The sequence below is a fragment of the Mobula birostris genome, chromosome 16 (assembly GCF_030028105.1).
Source record: "Mobula birostris isolate sMobBir1 chromosome 16, sMobBir1.hap1, whole genome shotgun sequence".
Lineage (NCBI taxonomy): Eukaryota > Metazoa > Chordata > Chondrichthyes > Myliobatiformes > Myliobatidae > Mobula > Mobula birostris.
In genome coordinates this window covers 70,164,177-70,187,413 of record NC_092385.1, presented here as the reverse complement: position 1 = coordinate 70,187,413, position 23,237 = coordinate 70,164,177, and the positions used below count along the sequence as shown (strand labels likewise).

Sequence of the window (23,237 nt, the reverse complement as noted above, 5' to 3'; positions counted from 1 at the left end):
CTGTTGTGGGTTGATGTGCCCAAATGTGTGTGTACTACATCTATTCCTCCTTATTACTGGACCACGACCTTAATCTGTTGGGCTTGCATAGCAGACAGTGTCCAGTGTTTAACAAAAACGTGTAAAGCTATTTCTAACTCCATAGTGGAACCTGGAACATCAAGGCCCTAATAGACATTCTCAGCAGTGCCAACTTGAACAAAGCTGGTGGAAATCAGCAACTTGGATGCATCGGAATTGATGCGATGTAAAGGTCAAGAGAAAAGGACAGGGAGGACAATGGTACACCTTCTGGAAGGGCAAATCAGAAGATGAAAACTACCTTCCTAGAGTTGGTCTTGCCATATAGAATAAGCTAGTGTCTCAGGCTATGTCCACACTAGACCGGATAAATCCGTAACCGAAGCTTTTTCTCATCATTTTGACCCTCCATCCACACTGAAACGGTGTTTTCCTCCCCCGAAAACAGAGATTTTCTAAAACGCCCTCCAGAGTATGTAAATTTGAAAACACCGATTGTGCAGAGCAGTGTGGACGGGGTAAACGGAGATTTTTAAAAACGCTGTCACGACGTGCCCAAACAGATAGTGACGGCAGTGCGGCATTTCATTGTTTTCTTGAACGCAACCCCCCACACAGCCTAACAATTTCAGAACAGATGGCAACGAGACTGAAGCCAGAAGAGTTAGAAATGTACTCAGCAAATACTTTGACCCATAGCTTACTGAATAAATAAGTATACTCACTTTGCCCTGTTTTCTGTCCTTTCTTGTATGAAGGTGGTTTACCTATTTATGCAAGTACTTCTCTGACAATAGATGTGTCACAGCCTAACGCAACATTGTATGGGAATACAAGACAACTCTGATGCAGACATGTTTTATACATTTAACAAGGCGCTTTATTAATACAACAGAGTTAGTCAGTTTTTCAATGGTCGTCGTCAGCCGGGTCATACTGTCCGTGAACTCCCTGTCGGTTGCCTCCATTCGCTCCAGTATTTGTTTTTTTTTAGTTGTAAGTCCTGCTGCGCAAGAGCCTACAGCAATTCTTTTTAAGTTTTTCTAGTCTGTAACTGGACAAATGTGCACCGTATACCATTTCCTCTTCACTTGTTTTCTGTGTGTCCTGCACATGCCCAGTAGGAGGAGATTCGCCCAAATATCCATTCTAATGTGGACGGAGATATTTTGAAAAACGCCTGGTGTGGACACCTATCGTTTTTACGTGAAACTGGCATTTTCAAAATTATCCGGTCTAGTGTGGACGTAGCCTCAGTGACTCCCATGTGGAATAGATAAATATACCCTGGCAATTCGAGTCACTCTAATACAGAAACAAAACACTTCAGTCATCCATCCAACTCAGAAGCAATGATTGAGGCCAAAGAGGAGCTTTATCCTGATTTCAATGAATCCCTGGCACAAAACTCTCTCACAGAGTCATACCGTACAAATGCAAGCCATTCACTCCACCACATCCATGCTGACCCATCTATTATAATTCCATTGACGAACACTAAGGTGATAGCCTTCTGTGCTTCTGTAATTCAAGTGCTTTTCCAGATACTACAGTATATACAGTACCTATAAAAAGTATTCACTCCCCTTGGAAATTTTTATAATTTATTGTTTTATAACATTGAATTGCAGTGGATTTAATTTGTTTTTTTTGACACTGATCAACAGAAAAAGACTCATTCGTGTCAAAGTGAAAACAGATCTCTAGAAAGTGATCTAAATTAATTACAAATATAAAATGCAAAATAATTGGTTGCCTAAGTATTCATCCCCTCTAAAATGACACATCAAATCATCACTGGTGCAGCCAATTGTTTTTAGAAGTCACATAATTAGTTAAATGGAGATCTGCATTTGGAGACCTGTGTGCAGTCAAGGTGTTTCAATTGAAGATAAAAGAACACTCCAAGCAATTCCTGGAAAGGTTATTGCAAAGCAGAAGTCTGGAGATGGATAAAAGAAAATCTCCAAGTCACTGAATATCTCTTGGAGTACAGTTAAGTCAATCATCAAGAAATGGGAAGAATATGGCACAGCTGTAAATCTGCCAAGAGCAGGCCGTCCTCAAAAACTGAGTGAGAGGAGGACCATCAAGTGAGAAAACTCTGGAGGAGTTACACGCTTCAGTGGCTGAGATGGGAGGGACTACACATAGAATGACTGTTGCCCGGGTGCTTCACCAGTCACAGCTTTATGGGAGAGTGGCACAGAGAAAGCCACTATTGGAAAAAAAACTCACATGAAATCTAGGCTAGCTTGCCAGAAGGTGGGGGACTCTGAAGTTAGTTGGAAGAAGGTTCTATGGTCTGATGAAATCAAAATTGGGCTTTTTGTCCTTTAGACTAAATGCTATGGTTGGCTTAAGCCAAACACTGCACATCATCAAAAACACACCATCCCTACCGTGAAGCATGGTGGTGGCTGTATCATGCTGTGGGGATGTTTCACTGCAGCAGGCCCTGGAAGGCTTGTGAAGGTAGAGAGTAAAATTAATGCAGCAAAATATAGGGAATTTCTGGAAGAAAACTTGATGCAGTCTGCAAGAGAACTAACTTGGGAGAAGATTTGTTTCCCAGCAAGACAATGACACCAAGCACAAAGCCAAAGCTACACAGGAATGGCTTAAAAACAACAAAGTTAATGTTCAGGAATGGCCAAGTCAGTTTCCAGACTTCAATCCAATTGAGAATTTGTGACTTGGCTTGAAAAGGGCTGTTCACTGATGATCTCCATGTGATCTGACGGGGCTTGAACAGTTTTGTAATGAAGAACAAGGAAAAATTGCAGTGTGCCGATGTGCAAAGCTGATAGAGACCTATCCACACAGACTCAGTGCTGTAATTGCTGCCAAAAGTGCATCTACTAAATGCTGACTGAAGGGAGTGAATACTTATGCAATCAATAATGTTGTGTTTTATATTTGTAATTAATTTCGTTTACTTTGTAGAGATCTGTTTTTACTTTGACACAAAAGAGTCTTTTTCCATTGATCAGTGTCAAAAAAGCTAAATTAAATCCACTGTGATACAATGTTGTAAAACAATAAAACATGAAAACTTCCAAGGGGTGGGGTGGGGGGGGGGTTGGAATACTTGTTATAGGCACTGTAGGTATGACCCTCTGAGACAGTATGCCCTTATTATGCCAATGGTTGGACTATGAATATTGGAATGGATGTGTTATTTCTACAGATGTTAGAAGCATCTCTGAATCTTTGTAATAATTCCCTTAGGAACCTGTTGTAACTCGCGTGGTACCAACATATGGCCCCCTGGCTGGTGGGACTTTGATTACATTGTTGGGGCAACATCTGACAGCCGGCAATACCCAGAATGTGACCATTGGAGGGAAGGAGTGCCGCATACAGAGGTGAGGTGTTCAGAATCCAGAATAGCTATAGAAAGTGGGGTTTTGTAAACCTTCGATCTTTATTATTTGCTTTCAAATATCAATGTTTAAAGGCACTGACAACTGCCTTGGGTTTGCATGAGATCCTTAATCCTGTACAAAGTGCAGAATCGGAATAAGGTTTAATATCGCTAGCATACGTAGTGAAATTTGTTGTTTTGCAGCATCAGTACAGTGCAACACATACAGTAATTATAAGGAAAACTGAATATATCTAAATAAGTAGTGCAAAAAGAGAGGAAAATGGTAAAATAGTGCCGATGGGGTCATTGTCCATTCAGAAATCTAATGGCAGAGGGGAAGAAGCTGATCTTGAAACACTGAATGTCTGAAGACAGACTCCTATATCACCTCCTCGACAGTAGTAATAAGGAGAGGATGTGTCCTGGGTAATGGGATTTCTTAATGACGGATGCTACCTTTTTGAGGCATCGCCATTTGAAGGTGCTCTTAACACTGGGGAGACTAGTGCCCATGGTAGAGCTGGCTGAGTTTACAACCCTTTGCAACTTCTTCCTGTCCTGTACAGTGGCCCCTCCATACCAGACAGTGATGCAACAAAGGTATATATTTGGACTGCAGCTTTGCAATTCACAAGTACACACTGTGAAGGAGATTGATTAGCAGCCTACCACCCCAAAGTTTTCTGGCTCCTTTGGTCATTTAAAAGCAGTGATTTGGTGAGGGTGAACAAGAGAACATAGAGTCTGTGAAGTGAGAGAAGGCCACAGAGCTGCATGAGTCTATTCCTTCATGCTGTTAGGTTGGGTCTGATATGGTACCATCCATTTTTTCGCTCTGCCTTGGTTCCATATGCCCTAATATCACTGCCTGAATCTTTTCGAGTGCATGTGCCCAAATTGGCAACAATTTCAAAACATTATCTTATGTGCCATGTTAGTTTGAGCAGAGATGATCATTTATTAATGAATTAGTAACATTAATTATGGACTTTTTTTAAAAGGAAAAAGGCTGAGACCTGGTGTTTTTCTATGAATATTCATTGTTTTACTATTAATAGAAATAGAGTATAACAAAGACAGATCAAAATAAGTGATGCATTTTAGAAAACCTGTTGAATAGTTATTAATACTAATCTTTTAAAAAGACAATAGAAAAATTACATCATGTCTAAATAGTATTGTTATTGTAACATCATTGAAGTCTTCACCCACCATGCTGATGGACTGTTTGTCCCACTCCCATCAGGGAGGAGGCTACGTAACATTTATGTCAGGACAGACTCAAAACAGTTTATTTACCCAAGCAGTAAGGCTGATCAACACCTCTACCCTTTAACTCCACCGCTACTTTATTATTTCCCATCAGTCACCTTATGTACAGACTAGTGTCACATCATGGACATACAATCAATCTCTGTATATGTGATCTTATGTATTTATTGTGTCTTTTTTATTATTATTGTCACTTTCTTTATCTTTTGTGTTTTTGTTTTGTGCTGCATAGGATCCGGAGTACTGTAACAATTATTTTGTTCTCCTTACACTTGTGTATAGGAAATAGCATTAAATGATTTTTAATCTTGAATATATAACATAAGAAATGTGAATGTGAAATTGTAAAGTTTGGCCCATATTCATAAAAGATTAAGGAAAGGAAATAAGCACACTTTTCTTGCTACACGAATAATGACAAATATGTTATGTCTGACTTGCATTTGATTGTTCTGAGAGCTATGCATGTGGCACTAGGTCTATCAATAAGTCTGCTCCTATAAATAGACTTAACCAAGTTCATCAGTGAAAACTGACTCATACGAATATGCTGTTAATATTGCCATTGCAGGATTTTTCAGGCAGTTAAATGTTTCAGGAATGGAATTCAAGACCTCATGGTTTGGATATTCATACATTAGGTTATAAAAAATCATTTACTGCTTCATTTGGTAGTACGTATCTTTTTATTGTGGGTGGTTTTGAAGAGGGGTGGGACAATGTGCCATACGCCAACAGAATGTTTAGTCTAGGCATGCCTGATTTCAGTTGACCCCCAACCTCAGCAGCCTTTCCAGGGGAACTATTTCCAGAAACTAAATTGCTAGTGGTCCTTTAATGTCATGGTCCTTGCTGAAGCCAAGGTCCTGATCTTCCTGAATTTCATTGTGTATTGAACATTTCCTTCTCCATAATGTAAGAATAGAGGGTTTAAGTAGGAGGAACTAGCTATTTTGCTGCTTTTGACTTTTGCATCATTCAATAACATCCAAGATTCACCACCCTCTAGGTGAAGAAATTTCTTCCAGTCTCTGTCCTCAATGGCTACAACTTTCTTTGAGATGGTGGCCTCCTTATTCTGTAGAACTTGCCAGAGGAAACGTCTGTCAGTGTCTGGCCTGCCAAATCCCTTAAGGATTTTATACACTTCAATGACATTACATTTAACTCTTCTTAAAAAAAAATAGGCTTATACCTTTAAATCTCTTTCTGTACAACACACTGACATTAAAGAGTGAATTGTCACATGAATATTGAAACATACAGTGAAATGCATTATGTGCAACGACCAACGCAGTCCAAGAATAGTGCAGGGAGCAGCCCACAAGTGTCACTGTACATCTGGCGCCTACATAGCATGCCAACAAATAACTAACCTGAATCCATACATCTTTGGGATGTGGGAGCACCCAGAGGAAACCCATATGGTCACAGGGAGAACATACAGACTTCTTCCAGACAGATGTGTGTATTGAACCCTGATCGCTGATGCTATAAAGCATTATGCTAACCAGTACACTATGGTGCCACACCTGCCACCCATGGGATCAGACTGGTTGACCTTTGTTGCACTCCCTCTATCACAAATATATCTTTCCTTTAGAGAGACCGGAGTTCTCCCTTGGTCGCCAGAGTTCTGTACACTAGGAGAAATATCTCTACACAAGTTCTCAAAGTGTCTTTCACAAAAGGCGAGCATTGCATTTCTTTTTCTAATCGGTTGCTGAGCCTGCATATTAAATTTGAACAATTTGTGAACAAGTAAACCTTACCACTTTGATAAAAAGATTTTCTGTTGCCTTTTGTTCTTGCTAAGGTATGGGCACCATGTGGCATAGCAATTAGTGCAACAGTATTACAGCTCAGTGCGTCTGAGTTTGGAGTTCAGTCCGGGTGTCCTCTGAAAGGAGTTTGTATGTCCTCCCCATGGAATACATGGAATCCAATGCTCCAGTTTCCTCCCCTGTCCAAAGACATACCAGTTTGTAGGTTGATTGGTCGTTGTAAATTGTTCCATGATTAGGTTAGGGTTAAATCGGGGTTTGCTGGTGAGGCTCAAAGAGCCTGAAAGGCCTATCCCATGCTGTGTTTCTTGTTCCTGCTAAGGTACGTTATAACTGGGCAGATTTTATAAGCAACATATACTGCTATGGTTTCCATGTTGTGTTTTGTACTTAATTCAATCTTAGGCAAAATAATACTTTTATCAAATGCATAACTCCAAAAATGAAGACGTTGACGGAGGAGTTTCCTGTGGTGACGATGGACTCAGCTAATGTACCAGTCAAGGGCAATTTCAAGTTCCAGTACCAGAAGAATCCTGTCATCCATGACGTGTCCCCATTGTGCAGCATCATCAGGTGAGACGGCACCATTTAACCAAACCTTCTCCAAATGACCAGGTTGAGTAGTGAGGCAGGAAGCTCTCTGTTCTAATTGGATTTATAAGGCAGCAGTGAAATATTATCAGAGTCAGTATCAGGTTTAATATCACCAGCATATGTCATGTAATTTGTTGTTTAGCAACAGCACTGCGTTGCTATACATAATAACAAAAACTAGAAATTACAGTAAGTATATATTAAAAAAAAGAAAATTAAATTAATAGGTAGTGCAAGAAGAGGAAAAAAATACTGAGGTAGTGTTCATGGGTTTATTGTCTATTCAGAAATCTAATGGCATAGGGGAAGAAGCTGTTCCTGAAATGTTGAGTGTGTGTCTTCAGGCTCCTGTACCTCCTCCTTGATGGTAGCAATGAGAAATGGCATGTCCTGGGTGGTGAGGATCCTTAATAATGGATGCTGTCTCTTTGAGGTATCACCTTTTGAAGATCATGCCGATGATGGAGCTGGCTGAGTTCACAACCTTTGCAGCTTTTTCCAACCCTGTGAAGTGGCTTCTCCATCCCAGCTGGTGATTCAGCCAGTTAGACTGAGAGTCACACAGTCCAGTATGCACACACACAACAGTCCAGTATACACACACAACAGTACAGCATACACACACACAACAGCCCAGTATACACATACACAACAGTACAGCATACACACACACAACAGTCCAGTATACACACACACAACAGTACAGTATACACACACACAACAGTCCAGTATGCACACACACAACAGTCCGGTATACACACACACACAACAGTCCAGCATACACACACAACAGTACAGCATACACACACACATCAGTCCAGTATACACACACACAACAGTCCAGTATGCACATACACACACCAGTCCAGTATATACACACACAACAGTCCAGTATGCACACACAGAACAGTCCAGTATACACACACAACAATACAGCATACACACACACAACAGTCCAGTATACACATACACAACAGTACAGCATACACACACACAACAGTCCAGTATGCACACACACAACAGTACAGTATGCACACACACAACAGTCCAGTATGCACATACACACACCAGTCCAGTATATACACACACAACAGTCCAGTATGCACACACAGAACAGTCCAGTATGCACACACGCAACAGTCCAGTATGCACACACACACACCAGTCCAGTATGCACACACAACAGTCCAGTATGCACACACACAACAGTACAGTATACACACACACAACAGTACAGTATACACACACACGACAGTCCAGTATGCACACACACACACACCAGTCCAGTATACACACACACAACAGTCCAGTATGCACACACACACCAGTCCAGTATACACACACACAACAGTCCAGTATGCACACACACAACAGTACAGTATACACACACACAACAGTCCAGTATGCACACACACACACACCAGTCCAGTATACACACACACCAGTCCAATATGCACACACACAACAGTACAGTATACACACACACAACAGTCCAGTATGCACACACACCAGTCCAGTATACATACACACACCAGTCCAGTATGCACACACACAACAGTACAGTATGCACACACAGAACAGTCCAGTATGCACACAGAACAGTCCAGTATGCACACACGCAACAGTCCAGTATGCACACACACACACCAGTCCAGTATGCACACACAACAGTCCAGTATGCACACACACAACAGTACAGTATACACACACACAACAGTACAGTATACACACACACGACAGTCCAGTATGCACACACACACACCAGTCCAGTATACACACACACAACAGTCCAGTATGCACACACACACCAGTCCAGTATACACACACACAACAGTCCAGTATGCACACACACAACAGTACAGTATACACACACACAACAGTCCAGTATGCACACACACACACCAGTCCAGTATACACACACAACAGTCCAATATGCACACACACAACAGTACAGTATACACACACACAACAGTACAGTATACACACACACAACAGTCCAGTATGCACACACACCAGTCCAGTATACATACACACACCAGTCCAGTATGCACACACACAACAGTATAGTATGCACACACAGAACAGTCCAGTATGCACACAGAACAGTCCAGTATGCACACACGCAACAGTCCAGTATGCACACACACACAACAGTCCAGTATGCACACACAACAGTACAGTACAGTACAGAACAGTAGAGTATGCACACAGTACAGTATACACACACACAACAGTACATACACACTATAAATTATAGCAAAAATACATGTAAAAATACAGTACTGACCAAAATAATTAGGCATTTATACAGTATATAGCTAGAGTGCCCAAAACCTTTGCACAGAAATGTAGTAATTTTATGTATTGCACTGTACTGGTGCCACAAAAAAAATAATTTTATGACATATGTGAGTGATGATAAATTTGATCCTGATATGTGTCTCTGTTGAGGATTGAGATTGGGAAGGGGGCAGGGAGAGAGGAATCTTGGTTAGAAAAGGGAAGGGAGAGGGAAGCACCAAGGAGGCATTCTGAATTGATTGATAAATCAATTATTTAGAATGAAAGACCTTGCCTGGTTGTGTCTGCACCCGCACCACTCTTTGCCCCGGCACTCGTTCTCTGTCCCCCACCCGTCCTGTGATGCTGCACCCTCACCCTCGCCATTCCCAACATCTGGCAGGAGGCCAGATTTACAAACTTGTTCTCTATTCCACATTGTCAAATGTACTGTGCAAAGGTCTGAAACACCCTAGCTATGTATACTGTATGTATCAACGACTTTTGCACAGTACTGTGTGTGTGGGCTGGGGGACAGCACAGAGGCGCTGCTCATGGCTGCACAAGAACAGGCGCTAAACACAAGAGCAATAGGAGCAGAGGTCTATCACACCAGACAGGACCCAGAAGCAGACTGTGCAAGGAATATGCTGAGACTGTAGTAGTAGGATGCAAGATGCAAGCAATGACAGTGCACACTGAACGACATAACCAAGTTGCAGGAATTGTGTACAGGAACATCCGTGCTGAGTATGGATTGGACACTCCCCAGACCAAATGGGAAGTACCTGAGAAGGTAGTGGAGAATAACAGAGCTGAAATCCTGTGGGACTTCCAAATACAGACTGATAAGCAGGTACTGGCCAACCAACCAGACATAGCAATACCGGATAAGGAACAGAAGAAAGCAATAGTAATAGATGTGGCAATCCCAAATGACAGTAACATCAGGAAGAAAGAATATAAGAAGCTGGAGAAATACCAGGGCTTGAAGAGCAGATAGAAAGGATGTGGACGGTTAAAGCTAGAGTAATCCCAGTGGTGATAGGAGCACTTGGAGCTGTGACACCTGGACTGGGATGAGCATAAGAATAGCATGATCAGGCATGTTAATGCGTGGGTGAAGAACAGTGTAGCAGGCAGGGCTTCAGGTTTCTGGATCATTGGGGCCTCTTCTGGGGGAGGTACGACCTGTACAAAAAGGATGGGTTACACTTGAACCCAAAGTGGTCCAAATTCCTAGCAGGCAGGTTTAATAGAGCTGTTTGGGAGGATTTAAACTAATTTGGCAGGGGTATGAGAACTGGAGTGATAGGGTTGTGGAAGGGGAAAACAGAAATAAATCAAAGATAGCGTGCACCAGAGATGATAGAAAGAACAGACAGGAGATGAGTCATAATCACTGTTAGTGGGGTGAGCTACAGGGCAATAGAGGCATGGTGTAGTTCAGACAGAAAGCAACAAATACTGGACTGAAAATGTTACATTTGAATGCATGCAGCATGAGAAATAAAATGGACAATCTTGAAATTCAGCTCCAGATTGGCAAGTATGACATTGTGGCCATCTCTGAAACTTGGCTAAAGGATGGCTGCCATTGGGAGTTGAATGTCCAAGGATATACGGTGTATCGGAAAGATAGGTTAGTAGGCAGAGGGGGTGGTGTAACTCTGTGTATAAGAAATAATATTAAATCATTAGAAAGGGATGACATTGGATCAGAAGGTGTAGAGTCTCTATGGGTTGAGTTAAGAAATGGCAAGAGTAAAAGGACCCTAATGGCAGTTGTATAACTGTCATTGTCAGAAGGGCAATGCCATGATAATCTTTGGGGATTTTAACATGAAAGTGGATTGGGAAAACCAGGCCAATACTGGACCTCAAGAGAGAGAATTTGTAGAATGTCTAAGCTTCTTAGAACAGCTTGATGTTGAGCCCACTTGGGGATCGGCTGTGCTGGATTGGGTTTTGTGCAATGATCCGGAGATGATAAGAGAGCTTAAGGTTTAGGAACCCTTAGAGAACAGTGATCACAATGTGATCGAGTTCACATTGAAATCTGAGAAGGAAAACTAAATTCCAATGTGTCGGTATTTCAGTGGAGTAAAGGAAATTACAACAGCATGAGAGGGGAAATGGCCAAGTTTGACTTGAAAGAGACACCAACAGGAAGGACAACAGAACAGCAATGGCTGGAGTTTCTGCGAAAAATGAGGAAAGTGCAAATAAGAATTCCAAATAAGAAGAAATTTTCGAATGGAAGAAGGTCACTACTGTGGCTGACAAATGAAGTCAGCACCAAAGTAAAAGCAAAAGAGAGGGCATACAGGAAGCCAAAGCTAGTGGGAAGATAGCAGATTGGGAAGCTGGCAAGCTTTAAAAAACTTTCAGGAGGAAACTAAGAAGGCCATTAGGAAGGAAAATATGAATTATGAAAGGAAACTGGCGACTAATTTCAAAGAAGATAGTAAAAGCTTTTTTAAATATATAAAGGGTAAAAGAGAGTTGAGGGTAGATATAGGATCAATAGAAAATGGCACTGGAGATATTGTAATGAGAGATGCAGTGATCACAGAGGAACTGATTGCACATTTTGCATCACTCTTCACAGTGGAAGACATCTGCAGTATACAGGACATTTAAGAGTGTCAGAGAAGTGAATTATGTGCAGTGAAAATTACGATCGAGAAAGTGCTCAGAAAGCTTAATGGTCTGAGGGTGGATAAATCTCCTGGACCATAAACCATAGAAACCATAGAAACTACAGCACAGAAACAGGCCCTTTGGCCCTTCTTGGCTGTGCCGAACCATTTTCTGCCTAGTCCCACTGACCTGCACACGGACCATATCCCTCCATACACCTCCCATCCATGTATTTGTCCAATTTATTCTTAAATGTTAAAAAAGGACCCGCATTTACCACCTCGTCTGGCAGCTCATTCCATACTCCCACCACTCTCTGTGTGAAGAAGACCCCCAATGTTCCCTTTAAACTTTTCCCCGCTCACCCTTAACCCATGTCCTCTGGTTTTTTTCTCCCCTTGCCTCAGTGGAAAAAGCCTGCTTGCATTCACTCTATCTATACCCATCATAATTTTATATACCTCTATCAAATCTCCCCTCATTCTTCTACGCTCCAGGGAATAAAGTCCTAACCTATTCAACCTTTCTCTGTAACTGAGTTTCTCAAGTCCTGGCAACATCCTTGTAAACCTTCTCTGCACTCTTTCAACCTTAATTATATCCTTCCTGTAATTTGGTGACCAAAACTGAACACAATACTCCAGATTCGGCCTCACCAATGCCTTATACAACCTCATCATAACATTCCAGCTCTTATACTCAATGCTTCGATTAATAAAGGCCAATGTACCAAAAGCTCTCTTTACGACCCTATCTACCTGTGACGACACTTTTAGGGAATTTTGTATCTGTATTCCCAGATCCCTCTGTTCCACTGCACTCCTCAGTGCCTTACCATTAACCCTGTATGTTCTACGTTGGTTTGTCCTTCCAACGTGCATTACCTCACACTTGTCAGTATTAAACTCCATCTGCCATTTTTCAGCCCATTTTTCCAGCTGGTCCAAGTCCCTCTGCAGGCTCTGAAAACCTTCCTCACTGTCTGCTACACCTCCAATCTTTGTATCATCAGCAAATTTGCTGTTGCAATTTACCACATTATCCTCCAGATCATTGATATAGATGACAAATAACAATGGACCCAGCACTGATCCCTGTGGCACACCACTAGTCACAGGCCTCCACTCAGAGAAGCAATTCTCTACCACCACTCTCTGGCTTCTTCCATCGAGCCAATGTCTAATCCAATTTACCACCTCTCCATGTATACCTAGCGACTGAATTTTCCTAACTAACCTCCCATGCGGGACCTTGTCAAAGGCCATGTAGACAATATCCACTGCCTTCCCTTCATCCACTTTCCTGGTAACCTCCTCAAAAAACTCCAACAGATTGGTCAAACATGACCTACCACGCACAAAGCCATGTTGACTCTCCCTAATAAGCCCCTGTCTATCCAAATGCTTGTAGATTCTGTCTCTTAGTACTCCCTCCAATAACTTATCTACTACTGACGTTAAACTCACTGGCCTATAATTTCCCGGATTACTTTTCAATCCTTTCTTAAAAAACGGAACAACATGAGCCACTCTCCAATCCTCCGGCACTTCACCCGTGGACAGCGACATTTTAAATATTTGTGCTAGGGCCCCCGCAATTTCAACACTAGTCTCCTTCAAGGTCCGAGGGAATACTCTGTCAGGTCCCAGGGATTTATCCACTTTAATTTTCCTCAAGACAGCAAGCACCTCCTCCTTTTCAATCTGTACAGTTTCCATGGTCTCACTATTTGATTCCCTCAATTCCATAGATTTCATGCCAGCTTCCTTAGTAAATACAGACGCAAAAAACCTACTTAAGATCTCCCCCATTTCCTTTGGTTCCGCACAAAGCCGACCACTTTGATCTTCAAGAGGACCAATTTTATCCTTACAATCCTTTTGCTCTTAATATACTTGTAAAAGCTCTTTGGATTATCCTTCACTTTGACTGCCAAGGCAACCTCATGTCTTCTTTTAGCCCTCCTAATTTCTTTCTTAAGTATTTTCTTGCACTTCTTATACTCCTCAAGCACCTGATTTACCCCTGTTTCCTATACATTTCATACAACTCCCTCTTCTTCTTTATCAGAGTTGCACTATCCCTTGAGAACCAAGGTTCCTTATTCCTATTCAATTTGCCTTTAATCCTGACAGGAACATACAAACTCTGCACTCTCAAAAAAACCTGATGTAATGCACCCTCGGCTTCTGAAGGAAGTAGCTGGAGAGATTGCGGAGGCATTAACAATGATCTTTTGAGAATCGATAGATTCTGGTATTGTACTGGAAGACTGGAAAATGTTACTCTGCTATTTAAGAAGGGTGAGAGACAGCAGAAGGGAAACTATAGAACTGTTAGCCTGACATCAGTGGTTGGGAAGTTGTTGAAATCGATTGTTAGGGATGAGATTCCAGAGTACATGGAGGTACATGAAAAGATAGATCAAAGCCAGCATGGTTTCCTGAAAGGAAAATCCTGCCTGAATAACCTATTGCAAATTTTTGAGGAAATTACATGCGAGGTAGACAAAGGAGATGCAGTAGACGTGGTGAACTTGGACTTTCAAAAGGCCTTTGACAAGGTGCTGCACATGAGGCTGCTGAGCAAGCTAAGAGCCCATGGAATTTCAGGGAAGTTACTAGCATGGGTGGAGCATTGGCTGATCGGCAGAAAACAGAGAGCGGGAGTAAAGGGATCCTATTCTGGCTGGCTGCTGGTTACCAGTGGAGTTCCATGGAGGTTGGTGTTGGGACCGCTGCTTTTTACAATGTATGTCAATGATTTGGACTACGAGATTAATGGATTTGCGGCTAAATTTGCCGATGATACAAAGATAGGTGGAGGAGCGGGTAGTGTTGAGGAAACAGGCTCCAGAGAGACTCAGATAGTTTAGGGGAATTGGGCAAGAAGTGGCAAATGAAACACAATGTTGAAAAGTGTATGGTCATGCACTTTGGTGGAAGAAATAAACGGCAGACCATTATTTAGATGGGGACAGAGTTCAAATGCAAAGATGCAAAGGGACTTGGGAGTCCTTGTGCAGGATACCATAAAGTTTAACCTCCAGGTTGTGTTGGTGGTGAAGAAGGCGAAAGTAATGTTGGCATTTATTTCTAGAGGTATAGAATATAAGAGCAGGGATGTGATGTTGAAGCTCTATAAGGCACTTGTGAAACCACACTTGGAGTATTGTGTGCAGTTTTGGGCTCCTTATTTTAGAAAGGATATACTGACGTTGGAGAGGGTTCAGAGAAGATTCACAAGAATGAGTCCAAGAATGAAAGGATTATCATATGAGGAATGTCTGGCAGCTCTTGGGCTGTATTCCCTGGAGTTCAGGAGAATGAAGGAGATTTCATAGAAACATTCCGAATGTTAAAAGACCTTAACAGATTAGATATGGCAAAATTATCTCCCATGGTAGAGGAGTCTAGGAGAAGAGGGCATGAAGGATGTCCATTTAGAACAGGGATGCGGAGAAATTACTTTAGTCAGAGGGTGATAAATCTGTGGAATTTGTTGCCATGGCAGTTGTGGAGGCCAAGTCATTGGGTGCATTTAAGGCAGAGATGGTTAGGTTCTTGATTAGCCAGGGTATCAAAGGGTATGGGGAGAAGGCAGGGCAGTGGGGTGACTGGAAGAATTAGATCAGCCCATGATTGAATGGTGGAGCAGAGTCGATGGGCCGAATGGCGTACTTCCACTCCTATGTCTTATGGTCTTATGGTTCATTGTCCATTCAGAAATCTGATGGTGGAGGGGTAGAAGTATTTCCTAAAATATTGAGAGTTATGATAGATGAGTTACTGAAATAACTTGACTATGCGTTCTTGTGTATGTGTGTGTGTTAATAGTATAAGCACACTTACACTCCCCAGCAATAAATGTTGCTATTTTCCACAGGGGTCTCAATGTCACAATACGTGGAACCAATCTGAATTCTGTGTATCAGCCAAAGCTTGTATTTACTGATGAAAGTGGAAACAAGTTTGAAAAGGTAGGTCAATGAAGTTGTAAGTATTTTGTTTTTATTTCCTGTTGTGAACTTCCCTGTTCTCAAGCTTTTCCCTCCAAAACACTGATGAAAAACAAAACCACGAATTCCCTGTTGTCAGTATGAAAAGACCTTGAAGGGACATCTTAAGTTTCTGAATGGTCAGTTATGTCTGTGAGATAATTGTAAATCCAGGAAGAAACAATTTTGAGTGTTCATCCCAGTATTTGCCTGAAGTCTGGTTAATGCACCTGAGATTTAAACACCCTTGATTGTTAAAATATAAGAACTAAGAATATTTCCTAAGTCTTTATGATCCACAAAACAATGACAGGTGAGTAGCAAAGCACAAACCTCTGGCAACTCTGGACATCATAGTGAATTTGCTGATCACATTTTAACAAGCGGAAGAAGATGTCGACAGCGAACAATGCTACTACCGCAAGCAGCATTCTCCAGATGGTCTGTCTCTTTCACTTCTTTTATGTCTTCTTTTTCTTTTAAATCCGATTCTGATACTGTGGAGCCTGTGAACTACCGTTGAAGGTGTATTTTCGGCGTAATTGAGCAACTTGGTGCTTTGCTGTCTCCAAGAAGTTTCGGGGTAGGGTGCAGGCTTGAGGCCAAAAAGCTTAGAGATGGAGCACTGATCGAATCCATTTCGCTGATTTCGCTGATCTTGTTGTTGGAGGATGATACTGGGGTTCTGGCTCCTTATTTTGATGATTGGACTCGTTCCTGGTTGCTCCTTTTCTGTTGCTATTTTGTTGTTTTGGCTGACTTTCAATTGGGGCAGCCTACAGATAATAAACTCTGAACTGAAATGAATATGGACTTTTTTGTGTTTTATTTTCCGTGTTTTCGCTCATTCTTTCTTGTTGCTGCTTGCACGATTTGTTTTCTGCGCAAGGCAGGCGGTTGATGTTCTTGCTGCCGTTCGTGCGATTTGTTTTTTGTGTGTGGCAGAGTTGATGTTTTTCTTCAAATGGTTCCATGCTTTTCTTTGTTTTGTGGCTGTCTGTGGAGAAGACAAACATCAGGGTTGTATACTGCATGCATACTTTGACAATAAGTGTACTTTGAACATTTGTATAGCCAGAACATATGGATTACTAGGTGCCATGATAGTGTAGCATTTAGTATAACACTATTACAATGCTAGCAACTGGGGTTCAATTCCCAAGGATCTTGTACATTCTCCCCGTGGCCATGTTGGTTTCCTCTGGGTGCTCTGGATTCCAAAGATGTATGAGTTAGTTGGGTAATTGGTCACGTGTGTAATTGGGCAGTGTGGGCTCGTTGGGCCAGAAAGCCCTGTGGCTGTGCTGTATCTCTAAATTAGATTAGATTAGATTAGATTCAACTTTATTGTCATTGTGCCGAGTACAGATACAAAGCCAATGAAATGCAGTTAGCATCTAACCAGAAATGCAAAGAATAGTGTTTTTTACAAAATAACTGTGGAAAAAAAAGGTAAGTGCTACAGCACACAAATATAAAAGTACTGAGACAGTACAATATGGGTGCAATACTGCTTAGCGCTGTGATGTGAGGTTCAGCAGGGTCACAGCGTCAGGGAAGAAGCTCTTCCTGTGCCTACTGGTGCGGGAGCGGAGGCTCCTGTAGCGCCTGCAGAATGGGAGGAGAGTAAAAACTCCATGGTTAGGGTGAGATGCATCCTTGATAATGCTTTTTACCATGCCCAGGCAGCGTTTATGGTAGATGTTCTCAATGGTGGGCAATTGGGTGCCGATAATCCGCTGGGCAGTTTTCACCACACACTGGAGTGCTTTGCGGTCTGATACGGGACAATTGCCATACCACACTGAGATGCATTTGGTGAGTATGCTCTGAATGGTACAGCGGTAAAAGTCTGTCAGTATCCTGGGACAGAGGTGAGCTTTCTTGATGCTCCACAGGAAATAAAGGCGCTGTTGCGCCTTTTTGATCAGGATGGAGGAGTTCAGGGACCAGGTGAGATCCTCGGAAATGTGGACACCAAGGAATTTGAAGCTTGATACACAATCCACTACAGCTCCGTTGATGTAGATGGGGACGTGAGTGTGGATCCTAGCATGCCTGAAGTCCACAATAATCTCCTTGGTCTTCTGGGTGTTAAGGGCCAGGTTGTTGTTGGCACACCACACAGCCAGGTTCTGGACCTCGTCCCTGTAGGCCTTCTCTTCATCCCCTCTGGTCAGGCCAACCACCGTGGTGTCGTCTGCGAGCTTGATTATGGAGTTAGAACCATGTACAGGAACGCAGTCATAGGTGAAAAGGGAGTACAGAAGAGGGCTCATCACACAGCCTTGAGGCACAGTGAGAGTAAATAAGAAAATAAATAAAACAAATTTCAAAAGAATTTTGCTTTCATGCATTCAAATCTGCTTTCTAAGGTACAAATGAACTTAGTAATGACAACGATAGGAAAAGGAGCCACTCAGTGTACATTGGTGGTGGCATCCGTTAGTCTCGCGAGACCATGGATCTGCGCCTGGAAAGCCTTGTTTCAGTCTGTGTTGGAGCAGCGTCTGTTGTGGCTGTAGAGTCCCACACGGGAATGACAGTCTCGGCTGCAGCGACTGCACTTGAAGGCGCTGTCCTCCGGTGTTGTCTTGGTGCTGTTTTTCCGATGAGTGCACTTTTCTTCAGCAGCAAGCCTCAGCTTCTCTTCTTCTCTTTTTAGATCACTGCATAGTTCCAGCCTCCAGTGAGAGTGATCGCTTGCGATGTCCTCCCACCTCTCGACGTCCATTTTCAGTGACTTCATGTCTCTCTTGCAAACGTCTTTGAAACGAAGATGGGGTTGCCCTTGTGCTCTCTTGCTGGAGGCCAGTTCCCCGTACAGCAGGTCCTTCGGGATCCTCCCATTTGACATGCGGTGTACGTGGCCCAGCCAGCGGAGACGGCGTTGTTGGAGCAGGGTGAAGAGGCTGGGTATCTGGGCGCGGGCCAGGACCTCATTGTTGGTGACTCGGTCAGTCCACATGATGTCCAGGATGCGTCTCAGGCTGCAAAGGTGGAAGGCGTTGAGACGCCGCTCTTGTCTGTAATAGAGGCTCCAGGTCTCGCTGCCGTAAAGCAGTGTGCTGAGGACGCAGGCCCTGTAGACTGCAACTTTGGTGTGCGTCGTCAGCTTTCTGTTCTCCCAGACTCTCTTTATCAGCCTGGCGAATGTTGAGACTGCTTGTCCGATCCTTCTGTTGATCTCAGGGCCTAGAGAGAGACTGTCTGTGATGGTGGAGCCAAGGTATGTAAACTCGTGAACTATCTCCAGCTCGTAGTTGTTGATGGTAATGGCGGGGGGGGGGTTGCTCAACACCTTGGCCCAACAAGTTGGTCTTCTTCGGGCTGATGGTCAAGCTGAAGTCCTGGCAGGCTCTTGAGAAGCTGTCCATGAGGCGTTGCAGTTGCTCTTCAGAGTGTGTTGTCAGTGCCGCTTCGGGTAGATGGAGCTTGTCAGCCTGGGATGGCAGTCCATCTAAGAAAGGGAAATGCTGATTTCAAACCTCCGCTGCCTTACATCTATACCACTGATGGGTAAGGCTTCGGGAGTAAACCCTGAGGACAAATCCGGAGCTGGAGTCCCTAAGGCAGTCCAATGTTGCTTTCAACCTCGTTCTGGCAACTCCTGCGACGTCACTGATGCCAAGCTGTATCGGCCCTTGCCCTTCCCTTGGACAACATCGATGGCGTGGAGAGGGGAGACTTGCAGCATGGGCAACTGCTGGTCTTCCATACAACCTTTCCCAGGCCTGCATCCCAGAGAGGGCACTCCAGCGTCGCCTCACCAGGACGGCACAACACGGAAAGCAGCAGCCTACCGGTTATAAGCCTGCGCTCGACTAGCGTAGAGCAAGGCACCAAGGGTTGCTTTTGACAGAGGGAGGGACAATCGTGTCTCACTGGACAGCTTCTGCCCGCCTCAAGCTGGGCAGCCCCCAGACAATTTGGGACTGTCCCGCCACAGTCCGCCGGCTCCACTGGGTGCGTGCGGTTTAGGGATACAAGTAGCCCCAACTGTGGACTGTAAACGCTGCACCAGGCACAGCTAGAAGCCAGCACTCAGACTATGATGCTGCAATATATGGACCATGACAACTGGTATATCAGATGACCTTCGGGAGATCAGCGACACACGCAAGACAGTAGTGTTTAACAATGAACTGTTGAGACTCCCAGTGGACATCGCAACACTCCAAGAGACACGTCTCGCAGGGGAACCCTACATGAAAGAGACTACACCTTCTTCTGGCAGGGGAAGAGCTCAGACGAGACCAGAGAGCATGGTGTCGGCTTTGCTATGAAGAACTCGCTGCTGAAGATGGTAGAGCCTAGTGAGAAAGGGACGGAGCGGATTTTCTCACTTCGACTCCACATATCCGACGGACCTGTCAACCTTGTCAGTGTCTATGATCCAACCCTCTACTCTACACAAGACACAAAGGACAAGTTCTATGACCAGCTCTCAATGATGATACAGGAGATCCCAAGTCAGGAACAGTTGCTGCTACTTGGTGACTTGGTGACTTCAACGCCCGATGCGTTAGTTTGTGTCTATTGTACATTCAATGTTATGTGTTCAAAAGTCAAAGTACATTTATGATCAAAGTAGAGTAGGCAGATCAACTAATGATCCCACTGGTGATAGCACAGGACAGTTAACATCTTAGTCCACGTGTATTTTCAATTCAATTCAAAGTATGTATACTATATCAAACCCCAAGTTTCATCACCAGTGCCATCTTGCAGGACCGTGACTACTATTTTAAAATTGGTGGAGTTTCTTCCTTCTTTGGAAGGTGTGCTGCATCACAGGCAATTGCAACATTGAGTGAACTGCTTCAGGATGAGTGTCAACTGTCGTAATAATAGGGTAGGGAAGGAGGGAAGCAACCAGAGGGACACACTGACAGCAACTCTCATATCCAAGAATGACAACGCCTCTGGGACCACCGACAGATTCACTTTCTAGCACTCTTCTGACTTGAAAATGAATCATGATTCAATATCATTGTTGAGCTTAAATCCTGGAACTCCCTCTAAAACAGGACTATTTATTTATTTGTTTACGTTTAAAGATACAGTGCGGAATCAGCCCTTTGAGCCATGCTGGCCGGCAACCCCCCCCCCCATTCAAACTTAGCCTAATGATTGGACATTTTACAGTGGCCAATTAGCCTACTAACCGGTACGTCTTTGGACTGTGGGAGAAAACCAGAAACCTACACAGTCATGGGGAGAACATACAAACTCCTTACAGATTATGTCAAAATTAACTCTGAATTCTGACAGCCCAAGCTGTAATAGTGTTGCACTAACCCCTTTGCTCCCATGGCACCCAAATGGATGTAGTTTTACTTAGCAACTGCGCTGTCCCTTTACTTGAATGACCAGAGCTCATTGCTGTGAAATAAGCTAGCAACAGGAGTTGTGGATGTGCATTTGAATTGAACATTTAAGAGCAATTTGGATAGGTACATTGATGGGAGGGATAGGGAGGGGTATGATCTGGGTGCAGTACTAGGCAGTTTCATTCTGACTACTCTTTTTCTCTCTAGTCCTGAGGAAGAGCCTCGGTCTGCAATGTTGACTGTACTCTTTCCCATGGATGCTGCCTGGCCTGCTGAATTCCTCTATCATTTAGTATGTGTTGCTTGGATTTCCAGTATCTGCAGATTTTCTCTTGTTTAGACAGCTTGTTTGACCTGTTGCTGTGTTGTAATGTTCTATGACTCTATGACAATCAGACCCACCCAGGAGACGAGGAAAGTACTTCTCGAATCTCTTGAGAACCACTGCCCATTGCCACACAATGAAACAGATTCAAGCTTTCCAAGAAAGTGGTGTCATTTAACAGATCATGACTCAAAAGGAGAATTTTGGAGATTCAAGCTGGTGCTTACCACTACTCTGCAGTGGAATCTAGATAATAATTAAATAATTTGGAAATCATATTGTATATGGATTTTTCAAATTCTCACAAGTCTGCGGTGTGGTTGTCCTGCATCTTGGCAACATTGTCTGACATGAAAATACTTAGAATTGTTGTATCATCATTAAATGGCACTGTATCTCTAACACTCAGCTTCTTTCCCTTGCTTCCAATGTTGGGGTTTGTCTGCGTGCTTTGAAACACATGCATGAGTCAAATCAATAAAGTCTCATTTGTGAATGCTCTTCCTGTTACCTGCAGACATGCAGAGAGCCAGTATCTAATGACGAAATGATCTGCCAGACTCCTGAGATCGAGGAACATGAAGCTGAAGGGAAGCTTACTGTAATCATGGATGGTGTATTACCCAGAAAGGAATTTGACATAAAATACATGCAGAACTATGAGGTTATCCCCTTTGAAAATGAGGAGAAGATATGCAAGCTAACAAAGGGTGAAGATGAGATTGAGTTACATGTGAGTTGATGATTTTAATGTAAAGAATGTTCTACCACACCTGGTTTTCTCTACAATATGTGGCAGTATCACGATAGGTGAATAGAGATGTTTTGGTAGTCAGTTAGAAATGCTTGGCAGTCATGCAGAAGAACCGGAGTGTAGACTAACCAGAGATCAGAACAATTTCAGAGTTGTATACTTTGATAATAAATGAACCTTTGAACTTTTGGAAATCTTTCAGCGTGAGCCAAGAGCGGACTCTGTCTCCTGACTTGCTTACGAGCCTCTGCCTATGTTTAACATCTCAACCTAAGTAGCTTTTCCAGAAGACCAAACTGTGGGTTCTCCTAATTATTATCAGAAACTCTAAATGTCCTGAGACTCATCTCAACCTTGTCAGAATCTTGGTCATCTGCTAGCCACCTTCCACTTGAGTTAATTACAATGGGCAGCATTTAACTAATGCTTTTGAGTCATATCAGGTCCCAAAATGACCTGATATGATTCAAGATTGCTTAATGCCATTTCCTGCACACAGGTGTAAGGTGAATGAAATAATTGTTACTCCAGATCCAATGCAGCACAAGAAAACCCCACAATAATACCCCACAATAATGATAATAAAGACACACTATAAGTATAAATACACAAGATAGTTTGTACAGATAGATTGATTATATGTTCATGAAGTGACGCTAGGCCGTACATAAAGAAATAATAAAGTACTAGCTGAGTTAGTGGGTGGAAGTGTCAATGAGCAGGGTGGGTGGGATCCTTCGTGATGTTACTGACCTTTTTCCAACACTGTTCTGCATTGTTAAACCTTAGTGATTAAGCCCTACCAGTTTCAAATGTAACATTCTGTTGACTGCAGGTATTACAAGACACTCGATTAAAGGC

The 23,237-nt window shown here is 43.0% G+C and overlaps 1 protein-coding gene across 3 annotated transcripts in view; it reads left to right on the top strand.

Annotated features, from left to right (window-relative positions):
- mst1rb (macrophage stimulating 1 receptor b) overlaps positions 1–23,237 on the top strand; it is a 268,407-nt gene that overhangs the window by 195,877 nt on the left and 49,293 nt on the right. For all 3 annotated transcript variants that reach the window (XM_072280811.1, XM_072280812.1, XM_072280813.1), the window contains exons 8-11: positions 3,253–3,389; positions 6,853–7,023; positions 15,853–15,946; positions 22,140–22,355. In XM_072280811.1, coding sequence (XP_072136912.1) covers positions 3,253–3,389; positions 6,853–7,023; positions 15,853–15,946; positions 22,140–22,355 — 618 coding nt within the window. The remainder of the gene's footprint in view (positions 1–3,252; positions 3,390–6,852; positions 7,024–15,852; positions 15,947–22,139; positions 22,356–23,237) is intronic.